This window comes from Rosa rugosa, chromosome 3 (genome assembly GCF_958449725.1).
Source record: "Rosa rugosa chromosome 3, drRosRugo1.1, whole genome shotgun sequence".
NCBI lineage: Eukaryota > Viridiplantae > Streptophyta > Magnoliopsida > Rosales > Rosaceae > Rosa > Rosa rugosa.
The window spans coordinates 14,762,893-14,789,644 of record NC_084822.1 but is presented as its reverse complement, the minus strand read 5'-3'; the positions used below and the strand labels follow the sequence as shown (position 1 = coordinate 14,789,644).

The window sequence follows — 26,752 nt, the reverse complement described above, 5'->3', positions numbered from 1 at the left end:
TTATTATTAGCATTATCCTAGATGAGTAGATGTACTACTTCTCAAAAATATATGATCTATGATTTTTTTTATTTTTTCATTTAATATGAGAAACCTATTGTCGTGTTCCTAAAAAAAAAAAAAAAAAAACTTTTATCGTGAATAACATATAGTATTAGATAGAGATTCCAACATAATTAATTTTTTAAGCTAATTTTGCAATTATTAAAACAGAACGGTTTTAATGACACGTATTCACTTAAAAATTTCATCGGGAGGGAAACTTACTCCCGCCTCCATCTGAAGAAACACGGCCGCTAAAATTGAAAAATTTGAAGTGAACTTAAGATATATTTTCCCCAGGCCCCAGCCATATAAATACGAACTGAACAGCTCTCATTTCACTGGATTAGTAGGCATTGCATTATGGTTATTTGTTAATACATGTCCTGTCATGCTAAGCTCGGGTCAAAGAACACTTGTTTAAAGCTATTGTCAAACCAAACGTATGTTTCCGTGCTTTGTGCTTGTAAACCAAACTACTGTCTAAATTCAAAAAACTTCTTCTGAGTTTCTCTCTGGACCCTAAACGTCACTTTGTGTCTGTTAGCAAGAAGAAATCAGTGACATTTCATCTTTATGTGACTCAATTCCTACTCATCAAGTTGATATTGAAACTTCTAGTTTCAAAATACAACAATCTTTTACAAATTTGGGTCCCTTAGAACTTGTCTTCTGCTTAAATGGGTCTCTCAAGTCTCCAGCTCCATCAGAAGGATTTATTTGTGTAATTTTGGTAAACACAGCTCTATTGGTTTCAATTATCAAAGGCCTCATGAGATCAATCCTTTGAATAGTTGGAATTTGCCTCTCATCTTCGTTCTCAACCTCACCATCTTCAACCTCATCACAAGAATGCATTGAAGACCCCTCAGAATCATTCAAGCTCCATCTTCTTCCTCAGGCAGTTACATTGAGAAGATTCAAAGCTGCATCCCAGCCATTCGGTTGGTGTGTGTAGCCTTAAGACAGAGCACGACTGCTCTGTTTGCCTGACTGAGTGCCAACCAGAATCTGAGATAAACCACTCGACTTGTGGCCATGTTTTCCCAATGATTGCTTGGAGAAGTGGTTGAACTACTGGAACATTACATTCCCGCTTTGTAGGACTCCTTTAATGCCTGTGGAGGGGACCTGTTTTTGGTGAACAACTTACAAGCATGTACGTCAATCGGACTTCATGTGGTAGTATTTAGTGTACAGGTTGTTTTTTTACAAGAATGCATCAGCTGGCCGTAGTGTATTAGTGTTTCTTACACTATACCCATGTTTCTGTGGGAAAGTAAAAAATTATCATAGGTGTTGATGTATCTCAGTCTCTTAGAGACCAAAAGTTTTACTGTTGTACATATTATGAAGTTATGGATGCACATCTTAAAAAAAGGGAGCTAGTTTAAGCCATGTTTGGCGCAGCATGATTAGATAGGTGGAACACAAACAACCAAATTGCTCTTTGACTCGAGGTATTTCTTATGCTTCAATTGGGATTAAGATTAACCAGTAGAAATTAACAGAATCCCCGTATAACCCTCAATGGATACAAGAATTGAATCTTCTTCACAAGAAGAAATTTTCCTAGTAACTGCTCCAATATTCTTGAAACATGCAAACAAGAAAACCCATAATTAACAGAAGCTCTAACACCAAATTGTAGATACCAATCCCAAATTGTAATGCATTCTCATAGCACGACAAAGACCACTAGTATTTCATAGTACACAACTATGTATTGATTCATAATCTCAATCGAGTTTCTTCTTAATGGCCTGATCCAGAGTGAACCTACCCCTTCAGCTATGGTAGGCAAACTGATAAGAGCTCCTTCATCTGTTCTTATCTCTTAACATTCGCTCCCAAAATAATTCTCAGAGTGATTCAAGTCGAGATCCTCATCCTAGGACCTAGGGGTCACACCTTTCAAATCCTGGTAAGATAGAAACACTGATTAAACACTAAACTCGACATTTTGCTAAAAGCAGATAACATAATCAAGTCAACAGTTTGAGGGTGCAAAATACAACTAGTTGTTCTTTTTTTGTTGGGTAAGATAAGGAAAAAAAATATAACAAAGTCCGTCATTTTCTGTTTTCAATAAATAGAAAAGGAAATTCCAATCAACCAGTAACTAAATGAAAAAGTCTTCTTAATTAGAAAATATTAATGTTCCTTTTAGGCGGAAACAATTATACACTTGAAGTTGCACCTTGCGGAAGTCCCCAATTGTGAGATGTACAACCCCCTGTTCAAGGGACTTCTTGCAGCAAGAATGATGTCTGCCTCACCAAAAGTAAGTCATTTGAAGAACTAGAGCAGGCATCTCCGCAAGACCTGATTGTTTGAAGTCCATGTTGTTGTTTCACTACCCAAACATGCATTGCGACCAGCCGGATCAAGTCTCCATAGCATCACCAAGCTCATTAAGAGATTAAGAATTTCAAATGTCAGCCTTTCAATTATAGACATAAACTGACAATATATAGCAGACTCCCATCCAATCATGAAGAAAAGAAAGCTTGAAACAACAACTTTATGTACTGCCTATGCAGAATCATAGTAAAGTTTGAAAGCTAGAAATATTGACGCCAAAAGTTTTCCAAAAAGAAGGATGCATGCTAGCACAGACAATCCACTTAGCTAGGATGGAGTCTATAATACAACTTTTAGGATGCATCCAAAAAGAAGGATGCATGCTAGCACAGACAATCCACTTAGGATGCATGCTAGCACAATGACAACAATCATATCAGACTATAGCCCAGTTGTTGCAAAGATTCGGGCACAATGACAACAAATATAGAATGTGATGCTGCCCATATTGAAGAGTGAGTGCAGTCAAATTACATTATTGAAAGATGGTCTAAGAAAAGATATATGCCAAATTATCAAACACAGTGGAAACAAGTCCAAATGTACATTTCACCACAACAAACTCCACCCACCACTTAATTTTTTATATAAAAAAAGTCCAACTGTTCAATAAATGCACCTCAGCAACAGAATGTTAACATGAAATACTTACACCAACCAGGATCAATAGAAAAAAGATTTGTGGGAAGTTCCATTAGCCAAGTACTTTATGAATACTGGCAGGAAGCGTGAGAAATATTAGCAGAACTAATATGCTTATAACAGAACCTGATTCATTTTCGTACTTCCTACTGCAAAATTCAGGTGAAGAGGGAAGCAGAAGATTAAAAAACTACAGCACATATTGATCAAAAGCATAATATTGATTTCTTATGCTATAAAAGAAGCTTCCCTTGACTAATACGTAAATGCATCATTGTCCTCTGTCTCTTACACAATCCAGTAGCATCTATGTCAAAGGTTTTAGCAAGACAGAAAACAGGGTGGCTGAGGTCAAAATTTATGCTCATCTCCTCTAATATTCCCTCAAATCTTATTTAGTGCTGAAGATTTTCTAATTGTATTTTTTTTTCCTTCCATAATTACAAAAACAGCTAAAAATTGCTCAAGAGCTAATATAAAGCGGCAGAAATAACTCCTGTACATCAGAAAGGAGCTTTAGAAACAACAGAGGGGACATGAAGGCATACCTAATATGAGTCTACCACTAAAAAAGGGATTGTTCCAGAAAAAATAGCGCTTTAAACTAGGATATTAATATGAAGTAGAACTGACACAAGTAATTTTGAGTTCATAACAGGATTAAGGAAACAAGTATTTTTCTGTAATCTAATCCATAATCATTAGTGAAAGTGTGAAAGTGTGAAACTATTATTCATTGAATAATAATCTAATACTGAGAGATTAATCAGATTATTAGTGAGCAAGACTTGGAGACATTCCCAAAGGGTCAAATGAGAGAAAACAAAATGAATGATATAAATTTCATTCGGAGGAGGTGAAAGTAATTAACATATTCTCAAGTTTCATAATTGTAGATGATATCAAGAAGATCTGGGATAAAACATTCCCAAATTAGCCAAGGAATCAGAGAGTATGTAGGCTAATCAGGTAGTAAGAGTAGACAATGACTAATAACTGACCTGATATTCATCGCCAAATCCTTCATTAAAGGCTGCTCCATTATCTGATCCTCCGTTGTTATCCCCACCACCAACCCCGGCACAGATGATGACGCCTCCTGAAGCAGAGATAAACAAATCATCAGAAGTTCAGAACCTCGCAACTTTCATCAAATTTTATACCTCTCAATGCGTACAATCAGTAATCTAAAAAGATTATAAATACTTTTGCAGTGGCGGAGAAAGAAGACGGTTTTCAAAAGCTTCCTTGAAATTATCAGAGCCACCGGGGCGCCCTACGGCCAATCTCGAATCATAGAGGAACTCCAATCGCTCTTGCTTGCTGCGAGACCAATCAATTCAAGTTTATAAATCCAATTGGGAATTTGTCACAATGGAACCAATACCTCTAGTATTCAAACTGAGAGAAGCACTGATCCGGCGAGAGGGAAGGTCGGGTCTTGGACCAGATCGAACATGAGCCGATTTCGGTTCGTTTTCGTTGTGGTTTTACTACATTTTACTTTTTTTGGTCTTGTTGACCTGAAATTGACTAACCTCTAAATATTTAACGCCATCCTTCACTCTTCCCTTCACGTGACCAGCACGTGGTATGTGCAGTTGCACGGCCGTGCACTGAAGACCCTCCGCTATTGTCCACTGAAGTCCAGTCTGTCCAGACAGCTCGGGATTGAAGTCAAAACCAAATTCCAAGCTCATTTCCCACTACTCCAAACCTTCTCCACCAATTTCTCCTTTTGCTTCACATCTGTGCCTTCTGTTGTTTACATCTCTACTTACTAGGGAAGCCCACAACTCATGGGTAAAGGAGGTGGTTGTGTGCCCAGCAAGAATAGGCCACCGGCAGGCGTTGCCGGCGCTGATCTTCCGAACCCAAAAAGCGATGATCTTGTTTCAGACCAAAACCAAACCCAAACCACAGAAACAACAAACCCAATTAAGGATGAAGGGGTTGCAGAGAAAAAGCAACAGAGGAAGAAGCTGAGGGTTTTCATAGTGTTTTACTCAATGTATGGGCATGTGGAGCTGTTGGCCAGAGAGATTAAGAAAGGGGTTGATTCCACTGATGGGGTTGAAGGGGTTCTGTACCGGGTTCCGGAAACGCTGTCGTCTGAGGTGTTGGAGCAGATGAAAGTGCCCAAGAAGGATGATCATGGGGTGCCTGTGATAGTGCCTGAGAGACTGGTGGAGGCTGATGGGGTGTTGTTCGGGTTTCCTACCCGGTATGGGTCAATGGCTGCTCAGATGAAGGCGTTTTTCGACTCCACGGGGGAGCTGTGGAGGGAGCAGAAGCTTGCAGGGGTGCCTGCTGGGTTCTTTGTGAGTACTGGCACACAGGGTGGTGGACAGGAGACTAATGCGTAAGTAAGACTCCCTTGGTTTTTTATTTCGAATTCGTTGGTTGAAGAATTGTGTTTTTACTTAATGCTTTTGCTGGTAGTTGAATGTTGGCGCATTTGGTATGTTTGAGTGGTATGACGTGAATTAGAAGTTGGTGTCTAAGGGAAAAGGTTTGTAAATTGCATATTCAAGTAAAAGTGTTAAATGCAAGAGCATTGGAGTTTGGATTCTATGTTCGATCACATTGCTTGTATACATTGTCAATTGTGTTCTGTAGTTTTGAACAATGTGGCTCCAACTACATGAAATGTACATTCTTTATTCTTTGGTAGAGCAATTGGTCTTTTGAATTGTCCATGATGACTTCCAAATTAGTAGACGGGGGTTGGGTGTCAACTTTCAAGATCTTTATCCAATGGGATAAAGGATATGGAACTGAAGTTAGGTTCAAGTTTCAACCCCTTCTGAAACACTCCTTTAGGGTGCTGAAGTAACAGCCTGTCTTGTACTGTTGTAAGATGCTTAAATAAGCTCATTTTTATATAATGAACTAATACTGCACCAGGTAAGCTGAAAGTGGTTGGAGATAGTATCAGAAGTAAACAAAGATATATATTCAAAACGATGAAGTCTAGGCATTGCTTTGTCATTATTCAACTAAAGTAAATCAGCCAATAATATTTTTCTCTATTTATTGAATCTGAGAATAATCAGTACTTCCATTTCCTATTTGATTAAGATTATGATAAATGCGTTAGATCCTAGAACCTATTAGAAGCACCAGTGACAGCTTAGTTGGTTTCCATCTGGTATCATATACAAGATAAAATGTATATGATACAAGATGGTCAGTGTTTGAACCTCATCTACTTAAATGAGCTTATGTAACCCGTAGGTGAATGTAGTTTATAGTTCGTGTTGCTTGTATGAACTGTTGCCTTGCCAATGCTACTAGTTTGTTGATTACTATGCAATTTCACCAATATAAATGCTCATCCATTCTACTATAGACTAAAATTTCCTGTGCTTCCTACTTAGTTTCTGAATGCTTGTGTTGTTGTGTCCACATTTATTTATGTTCTGTAGCTGTTGTAATATAGAATAATATCTTATGTTATCGATCCCATCCTCATCAAAACTATGTCAATGCATATTTGCTCAGTTGGACAGCCATTACTCAGTTAGCACACCATGGAATGATATATGTTCCAATTGGCTACACCTTTGGTGCTGGAATGTTCCAAATGGACTCCCTTAGAGGAGGGTCTCCATATGGTTCTGGGGTTCTTTCTGGAGATGGCACAAGGGCACCAACTGAGACAGAGCTCGCTCTTGCAGAGCATCACGGAAAGTACATGGCTACTATTGTCAAGAAGCTTGTACATTGACTGGAGGAGTCTGGACAAATCTACATTCTTTTGCACTTCCATACAATTTTCTTGGTGTTTCTACTCTGTTTTGTGATGTTCTTCAGATGTCATATGTTAATAGATTTTTCCAGCAAAATCACAAAATGTCAATAGATTTTAGATAGTTTAGTCATTCCATTTTTTTTTTTCAGAAATTGTAAACAAGTGTCTCATGATCATCAGTTTTGAACTTTTGACGATTGCTCAGTCAAACTGTTCATATATGGTCTTTTCTGTCTGATTGAAACATTATTGTCATCAATAAAGTTGTGGATCATGTTCATTTCTGCATATCTGCCACTACATATAACTACTTGGATAATATAATCAGATGTTATAATTATGATTATTTTCCGTCATTCAACTGTGATTGATATCAAATTAAAATGGAGTATTATTGGCTTATGCTTACCTTTGTTACTAAGATGTAATTGTTTCTCCACTTTATATGGAATGCTATCCCTGATAGATTAGATGAGTGATGAAACTGATGAAAAGAAAACTGTCACTGTTCACGGTATTTGTTTCCAGGTATCTGTCTATCTGATATCATCCAAAAAAAAGTTTGTTGTGGTTTCCTAAAATTACTAGAGAGGAAATTAGTGAGCCTAGAGGTAATGCCTCTAGCGATTAGTGAGAACTAGAGATATGTCTCGACTCTCGAGTCTATGTAAATCTTATCAGTCTCTTTCCCCTTAAAAAAAAAAAAAAAAAAAAAAAAAAATTTAATCCCTTTTCCATTTCTCTTGTAACTGCAGATTTATCCAATCCTTAACTTACTAGAATAAATTACTGAAAATTTTTGCTATAGTATTTTCTTATTTTTGTTTTCTAAGTCTGATAGTTGGATAGGCTTGTTAGTTCGACGAAATGTTGAAAGGAACAGATAATGCAGTTCCTTGTCAGAATACTAGTCTTCCAAAATGGGATGAATGCCAAAGAAGGTTCCCTTTCTTGATCCTATATCTGCAAAATGTGAATGCTTTGGAATAGCTACTGGCACAGTCGTATGAAAAGTATGTTCCGAGATCCCCATGTCAAAAGGAAGAAGCCTGCTGAGGAATAACCTTTTGGAGACCTCAATCTATGTTGCTAATGAAGTCAAGCATTTGCCACGCAGAAAGATCACAAGGGCCTCCCAGAAGGTACATTGAAGAATCAATGTACATCAAGGTTTTCTCCAATCAATGTACATCAAGGTTTTCTCCTGTCATCTGGAAGGAGGACACTGGATCAATATAGTCCCAATCCATTTCCATTTGAATACGAAGCTAGACAAGTGGTTGTCCACACTGGAATAGGGTCCCGTTAGAAATTTGAAATACAGTCTTCTCCAGCTGAGCCACAATAATACATTTCTGAAGATGAGCGTGTCAGGAGCAGAAATGCGAGAAAACGATATCTTGAAGTAAAGGTGTTTCTGGGTGTGGAGTTGGAGTGTTGGACGATGGACTGAATTAAACACATAACTGTTTACTTCATACTTACATAGCACCTTTGTTGATCTTAAGGTAATTCATGGACATTTGTAATCAAAAGTTATCTATTCATTTCGTGTTGGAGAATCTCTCTTCTATCAACCACCCTGGTGTTCTTATAGGTTATATCTAAAAACAAGCTAGGGACCATAGACAAAGAGATGGACTATCATCCTACATTCCTACCTTGTGTGTGTGTGTGTGTGTGTGTGTTTTTCTTTTCTTTTTGTTGTTGATAATTTACCTTATCTGGGTGTAAAAGTTCACCAACAAGAGAACATTTGTAAAGTCCATGAGGATTGAGGATGTGGTCTTCCAACAGACGAAACACCCTATGAAAGGAAATGCTAGGATTTTCTATATCATGCAATACTAGCAACGAGAGCTGATAGAGATTAGATAAATAGATGACTTTATAAAGAGCAGCTAAACCTCTAACCAATTTTAGAGCAATGCTTCACTGTGCTAGGGCCATTACACTATTCCTAGTTTCAGTGTGCCAAGGTATAGGACTGAACATTACATCAATCCCAACAAGCTTTGTTAAGGAGATGCTTCCTAAACCACACCAAGCTGACATCCAAGCTATGCTGAGATTGAGAGTCATGATCATTTATTATTCTTCCATGTTCTTATAGTGCTGGTATTTGGTCTCACCTGATCTCCAAACGAGGTGACATTAATCCTAATGTGAATTGGTCTGATCTCATCCCATGGACTTCTTCTAGATGGAAGGGTAAATTTCTGAAGGATATTACTTGTAACTCGGTGCTTCAAGCTTTTGTTTTTGCTATTTGGAGGGAAAGAAACAACACAATATTTAAAAATGTTTCACTTCATCCTGCTGCTGTCTTCTATCGTAAAGTCTATTCAGTTGAAATTATGTTCTCTGGAAATCCCTCCCACAGTTGCATACACGAGCTTTTGGTCCGAAGGGAGACTTTCTGATTAATTTTGGTTGGTTCTTTACTGCTCTTTTTTTTAGCAGGGAGGGTTAGGCATTATGAGAGATTGAGAGATGATAACTCTCTCATTATTGTATGCTCCTCTCTTTGCTAGGTGTCTCTAATCAATGATACGTTGATTAGCAATACTTTGCTTTTGTTTTCTCATATATATTTATCTGAAATAGTTTGTTTTATGGTGGTTTGACATAGAAATGATGTTGCTACAACGCTTGGAACTTTATGTAAGTGAGGTTTACTATCATGTATGTGTTGGTAATTGACATCAGATTAAGTATTTTTGAAGGCTTTGAAGGAACCAACTGAACCAAGTCACTATCATCTTGAGTCTTTCACCTTCCCAGCATCTTTGGTCATTCTGCTTCTGTTTCATCCACTACGTGTCTTAGTGAAATCAAGCTCAAGGTCCGTTTCAATATATAGTGCTTGAACTTCCATGTTTCAAGACTCATGCCATACTCAATGTCTCACTTATGGGTCAAATATTATGGAACTTTATACTGACATTTTCCTAGTGAGGGTGTTGGACTCGATCAAGATTGATGAGCATCTCTTCAACTTGATCAATCTTAAAGATGATGTTGATGCACTGCAATAGTCTTTCGCAAGAGAAGAGCCACTTCTGCACATCCGCAAGGAAATTTTTTATTGAAGAGCTGCTAACTTTGGCTACACTTTTTGTAACAGTAGTCAAATTCTGTAGACAGGAAGAACTGTACTAGTTTCCTTTGCTGGATGTCATATAGGATTTTTATGTTGTAAAGTCAAGTTCTCGTGGCCAAAATGTGAGTTTAGCCAATAGTTCTCTGGTAGGCTAGTTGCGTTGAACAGTTCTTTTGGGTCTAGGAATAGATTAGCTTGCTTTATTATCTGGCAGTAAAGCAGGATGTCTGGAAAAGCTTGAAAAGTACCAGACAACTCGGTACTCCACAACGTACCATGATGGCTATAATACTACTTCTGGTGCTTTACTTCATTATCTTCTTCACAAAAAGGGACGAACAAGATTAATTGACAATGTAGTACTCAAACCTTCACTATCTTCAAAATAGGTTATCCAATGCAGAACTCAACTTATCTCAAAGAGGTCCTTAACAGTAATGACATATAAGGGGGAGGCACTAGGTGGGTGCATCAGCTACAAAGCTTTCATCTTGGAACAGATGCTTGAGATCCTTGACAATGGATCTGCAAAGGGATAGAGCAGCTCCTACTAACATAATCAGTGATAGTCTTGGAGTCAACTTCTATCATAATCTCCGAGCAATTGTTGTCCATGGCTGTAACCTTCACAGGGAGCATGAAGCTCACAAAATACACCCCAGTTCTGCCAATATTCCTTGAGCTTGCAAACAGAGGCAGCCTTCAGAATCTCGAATAATAAAGGCATCAGAAGCTCTATAAGCATGAACAAAACAACTATCAAATTTCAGCTCGGCTTAAGTGATGGCGGAAAAGACATCAACTAATAGCTTTGAGCACTAAGATAGAAGGTGAATTAGTAGCAGCATTGAGGATCTTGACAGGACGCTGTTTGATGTTCCTGAAGATCCAGATATCTCTTGATTCCCATATTTGCCAGGGTTCCATGTTCCAAAGTTGGTCGTTTGGGTCTGCAATGTTGCATTTCCATGTACTGCTAATAACTATGGTCCTGCTGATATAAATACTAGTCATAGACTCATAATTGGAACTCTAGATGAGTTAAAGGAAACTGCTAAATATTTGAAATCCGAATTTGAGATGAAAGATCTTGGGAAAACACGGTTTTGTCTCGATTTAGAACTCGAGCACCGTAGTGATGGAATTTTGATCCATCAGTCTGCATACACTCAGAAAATCCTAAGGCGCTTTAATGAAGATAAAGCAAAGCTTGTGAGTACTCCCATGATTGGTCGTAGTCTTGAGCCCGGAAAAGATCCGTTTCGTCCAAAGGATGAGGACGAAGAACCATTAGAGGCCGAAGTGCCCTATTTAAGTGCAATAGGCGCATTATTGTACTTAGCTCAATGCACAAGACCGGATATCTCATTCGCAGTGAACTTGTTAGCTAGACATAGCTCTGCGCCAACACGCCGCCATTGGATTGGTGTAAAGACAATCTTTCGATACCTAAGAGGTACGATTGATATGGACCTATTTTATCCCTACAGAGAGAAGAGGAATGACGGGAGAATGGGATCGGACCCCATTGGGCATGGAGCCGCCGCCGTCCACAACATGACCATCGGCCATGTTGCCACCGTCAGCGCCGTCACCGCCCAGGGTGGCCGGCCTCACCCTATCCCCCTCCATCAAAACGACAATGATGTTTTGATGGGTTTTGCTGATGCAGGGTACCTCTCTGACCCTCACAAAGGTCGCTCCCAAACAGGTTATGTCTTTACCATGGGAAGCACTGCGATATCTTGGAGGTCTACAAAACAGACCCTTGTTGCTACTTCCTCAAATCATGCAGAGATTATTGCTCTACATGAAGCTGTGCGTGAATGCATATGGCTAAGGTCTGTAATTAGACATATTCAAGGAAGTTGTGGTTTGAAGTCTACCACGAATGAACCTACATGCATTTATGAGGATAATGCAGCTTGTATTGAACAAATGAAGTTAGGTTTCATCAAGGGCGACAACACCAAACATATATCGCCTAAGTTCTTCTATAATCAGCAACAACAATCACTTCTAAAGATTGAAGTGAATCAAATCCGATCAGAGGATAATGTAGAGGACTTATTCACTAAGTCGTTACCTAAATCCACCTTTGAGAAACATGTAAAGAGCATCGGACTGAGAAAGTTATCCGAACTCCCATGATTGTAGCAATCAGGGGGAGATATCGACATCAGGGGGAGTTATGATGTCTACATGTTTGATCTCGAAGAGTAGAGGACGTGTTGTACTCTTTTTCTCCTCCTCGAGCGTGTTTTTGTCCCATAGGGTTTTTCACTCGAGCAAGGTTTTTAACGAGGCAACGGATGAAGCGTCACCACCAAGTTTGAGTGGCACAAGGGGGAGTGTTGAAGGAAATCAGCTATTAGTGTGCCTAATCAAACAAGGAGTAGTAATAGGAGAGAAGGTTCTAGTATTCCTAATCCTATTCGGATTAGTATTCCTTGTAACATTAGAACATGTACTTTGTAATCCCTATTTATAGGGCTCCTATTCTCAATAATATGAATCACAATTCTCTCATGAATCTCTCTCAAATTCCCTTTTACTTAAACAAAAACGAGTTAAATCAATAAAAGAAATTCATATATTAGCTCATCATTCAAGAAGTAAAAGTAGCTATGGTTGGTATTAGATGGTGCTTGGACTCGTCATTCTGTGATGGACGAAGTGCAGCAAGTAAAGGCATCTAATATAAGTTGACCAAATGTCGAAATGCCCAGATAGATAATGGTCATCTCATTTGACTTATTTTGAGTCCTTGACAATACAAGATTATAGTGCTCCAAACAGTGAGTTTTCACAAGTTTTTAGGTAGCAATTTCATACTCATCTGTGCTCTATTGTCATTTTTTTTTTAATAGGATTTGATATTATTAGAAATCAAAGCCATAAACACATGCCAGAGTCTAACAGAACTTACATAAGCAAATCCAGAAATAAGACCGGATAACCTATCTAAGTCACACCTAAACTCATTGGAATCTAAATGGTCGCTCGCTGAACAACAAACCAACAAAACTAAGTAAGAATAATCTCACTTTCTAAGGTAAAATCAATCATATAGTCTAATCTGCCAGCACTCAATTGTGGTACACATATCAACTAGAAACATCTTAGATAAGCATATAGAAATCACTCCCACTTGAGAAGGCTTGAAGTTCAGAATGTCTTGAATTTGAATTTCTTAAGCATGCACCTGCTCTTTCCCCTTAGGGTTAGAGCTAGTGCTTGTCCCAGACTCATCAGCAGCTAACAACCTCGGCATCAGGTTGGTCTTCTTGCTCTTTGCTTTTTCTGATTCTCCTTCTTTCTTTGCATTTTTTCCTTTTCCAGCTGTTCCATATGGTAGCTTATTCACACTGCCAATGGGGCGTCCTCTCTTCCTTTTAGTTTGTTCCTTATTGCTTGAAGTTCCCTCTAACAACCCCATATTCACTGCATCCAAATTTTTCTTCCCAATAGCAAGACTCAAACGTAATTTTTTTGGAAAGATTGTTACCTCATCAGTTTCCCTAGCTCGACGTTGTCCTGTAATTGGGTTTTCATCCAGCCTTGGTTCATTGAGTTCCCTAATTTGCACCTGTCTTCGGTTACGACGCATGGCTACCACCGATGCAGGGAGGAGAGTTTCCGGTATGCTCTTTGGTATCTGGGCCTTAAAAATCAAGGTTTGATTGTTAATCACGATCCTGTCAGCATTAGGGTTTGGTGCTGCATGACCTCATAGCACCGTCAGAGCCGTGGGTTGTGCCACCACCCCCACCGGTGCGTCACTTTCTTCAACCAGTTCCGGCCCTGAGCAAGGAAGGTCGACATGAGTGACTAATCCACAAGTTCCGCAGTGACCAAAGAGTTTGTCATACCAAAATTGCACCAGAATCTAGACTTCGTCTTCGACCAAGAATCGCCGACGAAAGAGTAGAGGCTTCTCATAATCAATCTCGACTCTGATACGTAGGACTAAAATCTGGAATGCAAGTCAGTTGTATTCCTTGAACTCGCCCAGTGTACTTCTGATCAAACGCATGATGCGCTCAGACCGGAACGCCGGCGGTACTCCTTGCAGCGTCATCCAGTAGGATGATTTCTTCAGGGGCACGTCTGCTGCCGGAGTGACGCCATCATATGGCGCTAGGGCTATCCGAGCTCTATTGTATCCCCAGGGTCCTCCTTTCCACACTCTGTCCACATCAGATGGGTCAGTGAAGGTGAACAAGACCCTGTCATCTTCTCTGATCTCATCGACACTCAGTCTTCCATTGATCCGCCATGCCGACCGGAACATTCCCAGAAAAGATCGACGCGAGTATTCCGACGCAGTGAGCAGTTTTCCAATGAAGGCTTCGGGTTGTCTCAACCCTTTGGAAGGACGCAAATCCACAGGTTTCTTCCCATCAGCCAAAGCTAAGGAGGAGGCCAGGCAGGCTGTCATTGCATCAATTGTTGCCATTGACGTAGGAGAGAAAGCAACGCAGTCAAAACCCTAACTCTAGTTTGTAGAGAGAGAGCGGCTGCGACTAGGGGTTTTTTTTTCTCTAGCGTTCCTGAATCACATGAGTTTCTGTGCTCTATTGTCATTGCATCTAAACCAAAGGTTATACATAGAATAATAACACAAATAAACTCATTGCAACTACTTCATTATTCTCCATCCTTAGATCTAAAATTCATTATTCTTCATCCTTGGATCTAAATTAATTCAATAATAGTTTAGCATAATTGAGTAGGAAATCAATTGACTGCTACCGGAATAAGATTATAATTTTCCTAGGCGTATGTAGCTAGCTTGGAAGCAACCATCAACCAAGCGCTACGAGGCCAACAACAACCTCATTGAGAGCCATAAAGAGTGACGCAGTGTTGGAGACATCATTGAGTATGAAAGTGTGTGAAAATTTGTGTATGATGTTCCCTACTCCCAAGTGTAGGAGGTCAAGTTTTAATATAGAGAAGTGAAGAGTGTCGTACCCAAAGGATTGGGGGAAACTCAAACCTAGCTAGATTCCCGCAAAAGCCTAGAAAAACATGCAATCTAACTTTTTACAAGTTCACAACCTTAGCCCTTTGGAAGCTAAAGATTGCAAGGATGGTATTAACAATTATGGTAGTAAAAGGCTTGGTTGATTTTAGTTTTAAGATAAACTAAGTTGCATAAAATAAATAAAATAAACTAAGCTAATAAAAGTATGGAGACTAAATCAATGAGAGGAGTAGAGACTTAGGCATCACATGTGAGCCCCCGAAAATTTTATTTAATTTTTAGAAGGTAATTTCTCACCAATAAGATTTTTTCCGCAAGGTGATTTAAGTGAAGGAAGTGACTTTGGAGATTAATTTGGTGTCAAGACTACCAATTGGGCTATTCGAAATAAGTTTGGGCCAAGATTCCTTCATTTGGGCCTAGAAAGTTATAGAAGTTTAGTGAGGCGACCGTTTGTTGAAGTTTCGAAGACGATAACTTGAGTTGCAACAAAGTTTTGGATTTTGAGTTTTTACAAAATCAAGTTTGGGCCTAGTACGAAGTCGAGAATTAACTTAGGAAGTTTCCGACGAAAAACAAATAAAAGAAAAGTTACGAGCCTCAAACCCAAAGCAATTAGCTAGGAGGGTTTCGTAATTCATCGCAAGGGCAAAATGGGTATTTCGCTCACATTAGTATAAATAGGAAATTGTGAAAAACCTAACCTCATTTTCCTTCCTTTCTCCCTCACGTCCGCGTCTCCCTCTCTCTTTCTCCCCCGACATCTCGCACTCTCTCTCCTTCTCTCTGCCATCACCGGAGACCACCATTTCCGGCCACCACCTCTAGTCACCACCACCACCAATCGAACCAGGAACAAATTCCGACCTAAATGCAACAAGAATCACCGGCAAGCACCACCTCCAGCTACCGCATGCAACCACCACTGTTCACGCCACCATGCCTAGCCGGAAAGGGCTACTCCTGACCACTTTCTCCACTCACCGCCACCACCAACCGATTCAACAACCAAAACCGACCAAAACCCGAGCCCAGCATCATCATGCATCAACTCTAGCCTCCGCACGCGACCACCCCAGTCGCGACACCATTAATCCTCTACTTTCTTCGATCTCCGGCCACCCCACGACGACACAGGGTACCATTCTCTTCGTCTCATGGTCGCCTACCTCCTTGTGGCCTCTGATCGTCCATGCATCGATCGTCGACGGAGAATCGATGACTGGAAGCTTGGTGTCTCCTCCGGCGAGTTCTGCAATTTCCGGCGACTCCGGCCATCGTCTGAGCTTTAAGTGGTAGGGAAATCACTCATCTCGTTATGCTCTTCAAGTCTGTGTAATTAGTTCTTCCATTCGATCGATTTTGACGGATTTGAGTTTTGGGTAGCCACGGCTCCGCCGTGTTCTTCGAGTCCGGAACTTCTCCGGCGCTTCTAGCTTGAGTGGCATGTGAAAGGTAGTCCATTATTCATACTGCACATGCTGGTGTACATAATCTGCGAGTTCGATCAAGTTTCTGGAGAAGCTGTGTTTGGGTGCACTCGGCCTTCACCGAGGTTCTCTACGACGACTTTTCTGGTTTGTCTTTTGATTTTTTTTGGTATTAGACTATGGACTGAGGCTTAGTTGTGTTGAATACAGAATTGGGGAATTAGTTAGCTACACCGGCTTGGGCTTGCTGTGTTCTCCGTAAGAGTGCAGACTTTCATCTAATTTGATCACAAGGTGAGTTGGAATTGTTGGAGAAATTTTGGGAAACTTCCTTGTAGTTGATTGCTGGTGTTTGTAGGACAATCACATCTTGTAGTGAAGGATGGTAATTTGAGTTGTTTCCGGTCTGCAAGCTTGATGTTTAGTCGATTGTTAAAGCCTTAAGTCTTGAATGGGTTTTTGTATTACATGCTTGACAGAAGTGATGTTAAAAGAATGGTTGTGTAGGGATGATTTAAAATGTGTATCGGTTGTCCATAGTAAATTCAATAGAATTACTATGTATTCAATAGAATTACTATGTGATGCGACATAGAAAGAAATTGATAAATGAGAATGGACCGTTAATGAAAAATGAGTTATGTTGTGAACAAGGTTAAGGAACAATCGATAATGAAAATAATGGATTTTGTATATTCAATTGAGGTTCATGAAACAAGGTTAGAAACTCGAAGTATTCTAATGTTACCATATCCCGAAATGATTTTGGGAGGTGAAATCATACGGATATGGTAATTGTCATTTGTTTTCTTAAAGTAGAAATGCTAAACGAATTTTGGTCAAAGTGCTAAGTATAATCACCATGTCCTAAGTAATTCAAATGTTACATCCCTTGGATTATTTGGGAATGGTAAGTGTATTTGTTGCTTAAGAAAGGAATGCTAGACAATGACATCAAATATTTAACCCGAACTATCTCATCGAAAGAAGTATGATCACCATATCCCGAATGAGCTTACTATTCTAAGTGAATTGTTCGGGAATGGTTTCTAATAATTATCGATCATGGGTTATTTGGTGAATTTTAAAGTGAGTTATGAATTAGTTACTTATCGGTATGATTTTTGTTAAAGGACTCGAGTGTGTGCACATGAAATTGGATGAAGTATCGAAAGTCGGAAACGAAGCTAAGATTGGGCGAGCACTCCAATTCCAGGTAGGGTGAGCTGTCCCTTCCTTGTTAGAGGATTTTCTATATGTGGAATGCTATAGTATAATATAGTATGTTGCCTGCAAGTACGTTTTTGGTTGTTCATTAGTCGATGCCTCGTGATATCCGTGTTTCCATAACTGATAATTGCTTATTGCGAAAACCGAGGCTAGACTTGTATGTTGAGATACTGTACCCATTGTATGTTTGTACTTGTGACCTGAAAGTGAATGGGACCTAGACGCGTAGATTCCTAGGGATCCCACGGTGTCGATAACCATGAACCTCCGGAGGGGGCTGTGCTCCTATGTTTGTCGAGGAAGAGTGAGTACAGACAGTGAACCAGTCATAGGAGACTCAGGGCCAGGAAATGGACACTTTCGCTACTTGTAGTTACAAGGACTACAGAGTAGTTGGCTGGTTCTCGAATGATGACGAACCAGGTTGGTCACCAATTTATTTTAGTTTAGTCGGCAGGTAAGTATCTCGGAGCTCCAAGTTGTGTGAAGCATGCTGCATATATTTTATAAAAGTGAATAAATGTTTGTGGTTGCCTCTTTTAAAGTATTTTCGATAAACGTGCACAATATTATGTAGTAAATATTTTCAAGTATATTATCTTTCAAACCTAGCATGGTTGGGTCGGCCCCTATTGGGCATGCGAGGACGAAAGCTCACCCCTACAACAGTGTGCAGGTTTCGAGTATGTGGTCGGGGAGCGTATGGAGGAGGCACATGGCCAGGCTTGGCGCATTTCTCTTTGACTTTGTTAAAAGAGGGTTTTGGTCCCTTATCGGATTTTGAAGTAACTTATTTATTTACTTCTTATTTAACTATTTGTTTTCTACTCACTTATTTACAAAATTTCGGGAGACCCGTTACCCTGGGGCGCGTCTCTCATACTTGTATTTACTTAGTGATTTGTTATTTTCCAACTTTGGCTCCTATAGTAAGCCCAAATCCTTTAGCTCACTTTAAACTCTGCTTTCGAAAATATATTGTTCGGTTGCTAGAGTGATTTGTCCAAGAAAGTGTTTTGTGAACCAACAGTCTAAACCCAAAAGGCCTTGCGATTTCGGGTTGATGAGTTATCGGGATGTCATTCGCGACATGACGGTTTCTCATTGGCTCGGGGTCGCGGCGCTGTGGGACCCCTCTCTCGGGTCACCACATCACACCTAACCTTACTTATGCACAAAATGTAACCAATACTTGATGTAATAACATGCTTTGACAAATTTCCCCTTAGTGCTTTGGTGAAGCTACCAAGAAACCAACTAATCATGCAACTTGACAAACTTTGGTAAAGCTAAGTTAAATTACACAACCTTAGTCCCATTTATACTTCATTAAAACACAAGTGGACTATAAACCGCAAGCCTAACACCCCCTTAGAGCAATTAAACTCACGGTTTATGCATTAAGTTTAAAGTAAGAAATTCAAGCAACTTAACAATTCCCGTAGGAATCATTAAGCCACCACCTAAAGGCTACTCATGCTCACGGATTCAAGAAGTGGTCAAGTTCAAGTTTCCGATTCATTAGTTTCCTAAACATGCTTTTTAGGTGCCTAAGCTAGCAAACACATTTAGTAAGCATTAAAGTTTAGAAGCCCATAGATTCAAAATATGCATAAACGTACATCAAAACACATGGAAATTTACATTATTTGCACATAAGTTTGGCTAGGGCTAGCCCTAGCCTCAAATCCAACTACTCGCAACACATATTATTACAAATACAAGCCATAAACATCAAATTAAAGAGAGAAGGAAGGGAAAAAGAAGAACTACCCACGGGTTTGACTCTTGGTGGAGTCAAACCATGATGTCAAAGATCCCACCTAGCTCTCTAGATGTAAAATGATGAGAGAATTGCTTCAAGGTATGGGATTTTCGGTTTTTACAACCCAAAACACCATACACATCCACAAAACTCAAGAACAAGCAAGAACAAAGGCTTGGATATGTGGAAGCAAGTGTTGTGATTGATTTAAAGTGTGTAGTAACTTTGGTTTTGGTGAAACCCAAGTGCCTACACACCTATTTCTCACACAAACTTAAGCAACTATGAACTAGAACTCAAAATTAAGTAGAGAGAAACTATGCTAGAACTAAAGAAAAGAGAGATTTTGGTGTTGCAAAATGAAAGAGTAGAAGGGTGAACACGGTTTTGGGGAGAGAGGAAGGGCTATTTAAAGGCCAAGGCAATTCAAATCAAGGGTGGAGATCAAAATTAAGGAATGAATGGCTAGATGTGATTGACAAATGTGTAAGCACAAAATGTGGATCTAGTTTTTAACTCCACATATAAATGACCTAGAAAGCCCAAAGATATTTTGGTGGAGAAGAAAAATTAAGGGTAGAAGGTCATTGTGTAGGGGAACAAGGTAATAAATGGGAGACAAAGATGTAAGGTGTAAGAATTGGACCACTTGTCATCTTTCAACTTTTGAATTTCAAAATAACCTAGACCTAAAGTCTCTAACCCTAATCAGCTCTTTCCTGTCCTCCACACATGTTCTCGGCTGGCCAACTCGGCCGGAAATGTCCGGAATCCGGCGTTGACCACCGTTGACCCATTTTTGTCCGTTTGCGCACTTTCTTCTCCTTTCTTCCTTCAATTGAATCTCCACAAAAAGTTCAGAATTGTCCTTTGACTTCTGCATAAAAAATGTTCCTCCATGAGTGTAGATCATCCAGGTAAAATTTCAGAGCTTAGTTCGCTGTGGTTTGGCCGGAAATTCTGCCGGAATCAGTACAGGTCCGGTTTTGCAGTTTTCGTCTTTTAGTCAGAAATTTGTGCCGATCGTATGAAGGCCTTCCACTTCGAACTAGCTCTTTCACTCTTCATAAGAAATGATCCTTAGGATGTCTAGAATAGATCTGGAAAGTTTCAACTCATTTGAAGTTCTTTTGGTCAGTCTGCCGCTCCTCCTTCCTTGCCTAGCTCGGTTTCTCCTAGCCGGAGTAGGAAAATATGCTAAAGTTGAGTTTTTAGTGCATTTCCATGCTTCTCCATCATTTCCTAGCATGATAAGGAAAACATAATAAATATATATAAATAAACACAAAGGTTAAGCAAAAGTGCAAGATTAGGAGAATAATTACTAGGTAATTATGGACCTAACACGCAGTCGGAAGTAACAGGGTTTTCAAGCGATAAACGCTAAAAGACATAGTTCTGGAGTCCACCAGAGAAATAGAGAAAAATCTCTAGATTTTAATAAATTTGATATGATAAACTGATTTTAATACAAAACATGATGGTGCTTATATAGGCATCCAAGACCTAAAATTATAATCTAACAAGAAATCCCAAAGAATCCAAATTTAAAAGGAAACTAAAAACCTAAAATAAAAGAATTCTAAAACAAATGTAAAACTAGCCTAAAAATATTAAATCCCGAATCGGATAATTAAGACGATATATTTTGGCCTAAATCTAATAGGGCTCACTAAAGTGAGTCTTGAACATCTCGTCGTTCTCATTCTGGAAATGTATCGTGCGTCTCAAATTGACATTCTGGCCAAAAGTTGACCAAATCTGATTCACAATCAAAACCTGACTTTTTGTAAGAGTAACCCGAAAGGTCCAAAACCAAATCTTCTTGAATATTCCAGCGGCTAATAATCTCATTACGCGTGAGTTACCTATTTTCCAATCACTCTTCTTGATTCTACGCCGCTTTTTGCTTTTATGGTTTTCCGACTAAACCGGACCCATTCTCGTCCTACATCAAAGAGGAGGAGGACATGACTTTGTAGGTGCCTAGGTGGAGAAAGTATCAATACCCTAGGTGAAAGAACTGCTGCTTTAATTGTTCCTTTTTTGCCTTGTGCTTTCTCTATTACCTTCCTCGGCAAGTTCATTATTTTCAAGTTCTGTACTTTTTATATTGTGAAACCTTAATTAACAGCTCATTCATTCCTTTAGCATTGGAGGCTGGTGAGTATTTCCAATAAACTATTAATCAGAACCTCGGACCACAGTCTTTTAATTGACGCGATGCTCTCTCTCTCTCTAGAGAGGTAAAACCTAAGGCCGCAAACTGCCTTGATTGGAGGCGGTGGTACTGCAAATCTATTGACTCTCGGCAGGGAGGTTTTCCGGCCACGCAGTGGCTCGGTTCCTTGGGGCTAGAAGGGAGGCGGCTTGCCTTTTTCTTCTACTCTACTTGGCGGCGATGGCGAATGGTTTCGTCAGTGTCCCATGATGGTGGTCCGATGGGCTGCGAAGACTCGAGATGGTCTCTCATCGGCGTCAAGCGGCGCTGGGCTGTTCGCTCTGGGCGAGGTCGGATGGGGACTGGTTGTTGGCTGGGGTCGAGGATATCTGGGTTCAGATCCGATCGGGGACAGTTTGGAAGTGATGGAGGGCTGTGATCGAGCACTCTCTGAGGGTGTGGTGAGTGATCCCGGGGGCTATGCTAGATCGGGATCGGATTCAGGCCAAGGAACTGTTGCGGCTGCTGGAACGGCGGCTCGGACGGCGAGTGTCTGCGGCGGCGGCGGCGGCGTGGCTGATGGATCGTGGCTGGAAAGATATGTGTGGGCTCATTGGGTTAGGGCTTTGGTTTACCCTACTCTTTGGGCCTGCATTTGGAGTGGATGGGTTGCATGGGCCTTGATCTGGTCTGTGGGCTGGATTACCCTTATGCTATGGGGCTGGATGAATTGGGTCTCTATGGCCCATAGTACTGTTTAATTTCTGTTTTGGTCGCAAAAACCAGTGCCTTAGTTGAAACCAATTTTATGTCTGCTTCGAGGTTTCTTGGTTTTTGTTAGAATAAAGGTGCGTGGACTTCCTAAAAGGTGGGTGTACTCGGGATTTTTTGGGGTTTTATTCTTCTAGGATAGGATTTCAGGAGGTTCTAAGGAACGATTCTTTCTGTCGACCCCATAGGGGTGTTTCGTTTTTGTACTGCTTGCTGAATATTAATGAATGGGCTGACCTATTTTCCATCAAAAAAGAACCTCGGACCACTACTATATAAGAAGCCCAGGAGTTGTGCTTCATACTCATACATGAACGAAGAAAGCTATCTCTTTGATCACTTGCTCTTCAGCTCGATCCAAAGCTCCAAAGGTCTTCTTCTTGGTTAGAGGTCAGATTTCACAATATCTCTAAATCATTGTATTTACTATTTTAATTTGTCAGTTGACGAGTTGTGTATAGTTATTTATTTTTTGAATTGTCCGTCAACAATGAAAATTTCATTAAATTTTACTATAAGGCTTTGGCTTATGTATTGTTTATCTATAGTACGTTACAAGTACCTCCCCGCGGATGCTATGGGGATTGCTTGGTTTTTTCCCTCAAATTTGTACTAATCGTGTTCAACTAGTAAATTATAACTAATCATATTCTATTGCGACGATTCATCCATTGAAATGAAAGAGCTAATCATACCAGGTTCTTTATGTACAAATATGAAAACTCAGACAATAAGCTAAGAAGCACCGATACGGGTACGAGTACCCGGATACGATACAATCGGATACGTGGAAACGACAAATCTTAAATATAATAGGATATGGGTACGTAAAGGAAACGTCAATTAAATATATATATATATATATATATATATATATATATATATATATATATATATATATATATATATATATATATAATTAGAAGAAAAATAATATGAAACATAAACAAAAGAAAGATGGGAGAGGGGGAGGAGAGGTTTCTGATGTTGTTGGGGAGACAAAGATCCAGTCTTTTCTCTTCTCTGAGGAGGAGGTGGGAAAGAATGAGCAGAAGACCAGAAATCCAGAATAGATTGGGTCCTCCTCGATCTGGGTCAGCTTCTCCTCGTCTCTCTCTCTTTCTTCGATCTGGGTCAGCTCGTCTCTCTCTCTTTCTCAGCTTCGTTTCCTTCTCTCTCTCTTTCTTCGATCTGAGCTTCGTTTCCTTCTCTCTCACTTTCTTCGATCTGGGTCAGCTCGTCTCTCTCTCTCTCTCTCTTTCTCAGCTTCGTTTCCTTCTCTCTCTCTTTCTTCGATCTGGGTCAGTTTGTATTACGCTTTTCTTTTCTTTTTTTTTCAGAGTAAAAAGTCAGTATTACCCCACGTTTCCTATTTATTTGCGTATCCAAATCAGGATACGCGTTTCCAAACCGTATCCAAATCCGAATACGCGTTTCGTACCCGTTTCCCGGATCGATACGGGAAACGAAGGGAATTTAGCGTTTCCGTGCATCATAGACAATAAGTGTTCAGCCAAAGTTGCTATACTGCAAAAAAAAACAACAATTAATATCAAGACATGAGACGAAACTCATTAGCCCAATGAAATCCCTATACTACTAAATCCTGCAAAAACTATTCTTTAAAATTTGAAATTTGTTCTTTCTACTATGAATCGTGTTTCAATAGTAAGTGCGGTACCAATTGTCAGAAAGAAAATAAGTTTATGATTCCCAACTCGAAGTAGATCAATTGCATATTCTACAACTCACAATTTACAAACGCAATGCTTGAATTGAAATTGAGTCGCAACAAAGTTTAAGAACATTAACTAAGTTTTTACATAACTATGTACATATTGGTGATTCTAGATCTGAGGAAAGCAGTGACAAACCCAATTTCAAGTGGCTCTATCCCATAATCAACATAGCTGGAAAAAACTGAGAAAGAAAACAGGAACTGAAACATCCAACCAAAACAAAAAACGGTTATATATAATTAGCATACCTTACTATAATTAGTAGAGGAATCAATTCAACCAATTTATTGGATCGTGCTGATCTTGCAACATGAAAGAAGATTGAAACTTCTTCCGCTACTCCCTTCGTGTGTATCTCTCACTCTGCCCCTCTCACTCTGCCACGCCGAAACCTGTCGGTGTCACAAAAATTGAATAGCTGGAGGGATAATTCCGTAAAAGCAGCAGGAGAGGGGTAGAAGGATCAGTGCACTATTTATTTCGTTTGTCCTTTTGCGGAATGAACAATGATTTCCCCCTTGGGTTTTAGTATAGAATCTAATTTTCTAGGTATTAGGTTCCTATTACATGCACTTAGTGAGTTAGTGACCATTTGAAATGACAATAAATTAACTTCAGATTTGCTCTTCCTATTTCAGAAAAACAGATTCAACTTAAGAGTTTCTCTGGCAATGAAGGAAACGAAAGCAAAAAGTATCCCAATGCAACTAACTAGTGCTTTGTGGGCATGCAAGAACGTTTTACTGCAACGTGTAGGGTATCAGACAGCAAATCAGGAGGACTGCATGAATGATGCAAAGTTGCTGTCCTTCGATGATGCCAGCCTCGAAACCAGTACCAATAAGCTCATTACCAAACTTAAGGAGGATGGAGGTCTTTCCCTGGATGTTTTGGAGAATGTGCTGACAAGTATGTCTGATTTAGGGCAAAAAACTGCTGACGCGATCTTGGATTTCAAGAGTAAGATGATTGATATGAAGGACGATAGCTATAAGCTTGTGGTGATGGAATACTTGAGCAGCAGCCTGGAGCTGCTGGACTTCTTTACTGAATTGGAAAAGTTTCTAGACTCGGCTCGTCGGAGCCATTCACATATCGAACATGCGATTGAACAGTGTAGCAGCTTGGGGAGTAAACATAGACCAGGAAGCGAGGAGGCCAAGATGATTTCCAATATATTGAGTAACATTATGGCGTCTAATGTCAATGACCACTCTGGTGAAAAGTTGGTCGAAAAAGCTCATTGTTTGCTTGAGAAGCAGAAAGAAATGTTTTCCAAATGTCGCATTGAACAAGAGAAGCTTGGGAAGGATAAGAAGAGTAATGTTTGGAGGAAGCTCTTGAGTCGTATATTCATGGTTGTCAAGTGGCTCGTTCTCGTTGTTCTAGGGGTGATATTGGCCTATACGCCCTATAATATAACATCTGATGGAGATGGTTTGTCTAATGTGGTTGGAGATTTGAAAATCAAAGCAGCATGTTTCCTTGATGTCTCTGTTATAACAGAAATAGTAGATTACTGGAATAGCTCCCACCTTGAAGTATGTCAAGATGATTTTGGGCTGAAGAATGAAGCAATGAACATAATACAGGAAGGAGCTTTGAAAGAAAGAAGATTTGGCTAAATTGAAATTCATTGATATGCGGCTGTGTACATATACAGGAAGTAATTCCTATCCTCACGTTATCTACTCCTACAATTAAGCTATATTCTAGGGAAGCAAGCAATCTACAATTAAGGGATACAGATATTTACAGATTATCATAACTTAATATAGAAGATATGCTCAATCAACTTCCTAACACTCCCCCTCAAGTTGGAGGAGAGTGAATGTCCTGTACTCCCAACTTGCGAATCATAGGAGTAAAAACTTCTTTTCCCAAGGCTTTAGTCAAGACATCCGCTAATTGATGTGCTGAGCTCACAAATCTTGTAGCAACGGATCCATCCTGAATTTTATCTCTGATATAATGGCAGTCCATTTCAATATGCCTCGTTCGCTCATGAAAAACAGGGTTGGCTGCAATATGCAGCGCAGCTTTATTGTCGCAGTACAACAAGGCAGGTTCTTGATGCAACAATCCCAAATCTTTGAGCAGATATCGTAGCCAAGTTAACTCACAGCATGCTCCAGTCATAGCACGATACTCAGCTTCGGCTGAAGAGAGAGACACGGTTTTCTGGCGTTTCGACCTCCAAGAAATTAGTGAAGGTCCAAGGAAAACACAATGCGTGACTTGAGAGCAGATATAATCTTGGAACCTCACCGGCGGTCCGGTGGAGCGGCTGGAGCGACAAAGAGGGGCAGGTGGATCAGAGGAAGGAGCTGGTGGATCGGGTGAAGGGGCGGGCGGGTCAGGCGAAGGAGCTGTTGGATCGGATGGGGGCGCCGGCAAGGCCTGGGTAGGTTGGGTGATAGAAGGAGAGGGCGCGATGCTTTCTGGGAAATTAGATGATGTGGTCGTGGGATCTGGAGAAGAAGATGAGGGAATAGGGACAGAGTCAGAATGAGGTGGAATAAAGGGAGTGGGGTCGTGGATTGGTGTGGGTATGGGTCCTGAAGAGTGGGCCAACGAAGGGACAAGGGGAATGGGCTTAACAGAAGCATAAGGGTAGACTTGCTCATGAAAAACTATGTCTCTGCTAGTGAAATTTTTTTTGGTGGATAGATTCAACAATTTGTAAGCCTTTTGACCAACAGGGTAACCGATGAAAACACATGCCATAGCACGATGATCAAATTTATGAGAAGGATGGACA

The 26,752-nt window shown here is 40.0% G+C and overlaps 2 protein-coding genes and 1 long non-coding RNA gene across 4 annotated transcripts; 2 read left to right on the top strand and 1 right to left on the bottom strand.

Moving 5' to 3' along the window:
• Window positions 1-1,585: 1,585 nt before the first annotated feature.
• LOC133736854 (uncharacterized) lies at window positions 1,586-4,574 on the bottom strand. 2 transcript variants are annotated; one of them, XR_009859759.1, is made up of 4 exons: window positions 4,255-4,574; window positions 4,050-4,147; window positions 2,243-2,452; window positions 1,586-1,963 (listed from the first exon to the last, which is right to left on the bottom strand). It is a non-coding gene; the product is annotated as an uncharacterized LOC133736854 (long non-coding RNA). The 2 variants fall into 2 exon arrangements; XR_009859758.1 differs by having other exon boundaries at window positions 4,050-4,573.
• A 75-nt stretch (window positions 4,575-4,649) lies between these two features.
• Window positions 4,650-7,090, top strand: LOC133736853 (probable NAD(P)H dehydrogenase (quinone) FQR1-like 1). The gene is made up of 2 exons (XM_062164447.1): window positions 4,650-5,410; window positions 6,553-7,090. The coding sequence occupies exons 1-2, from the start codon at window positions 4,848-4,850 to the stop codon at window positions 6,776-6,778; spliced, it is 789 nt and encodes a 262-aa protein (XP_062020431.1). The 5' UTR covers window positions 4,650-4,847; the 3' UTR covers window positions 6,779-7,090.
• A 15,457-nt stretch (window positions 7,091-22,547) lies between these two features.
• On the top strand, window positions 22,548-25,616 carry LOC133737294 (uncharacterized). The gene is made up of 2 exons (XM_062164888.1): window positions 22,548-22,642; window positions 24,630-25,616. The coding sequence occupies exon 2, from the start codon at window positions 24,663-24,665 to the stop codon at window positions 25,614-25,616; it is 954 nt and encodes a 317-aa protein (XP_062020872.1). The 5' UTR covers window positions 22,548-22,642; window positions 24,630-24,662.
• The last annotated feature ends 1,136 nt before the right edge of the window (window positions 25,617-26,752 follow it).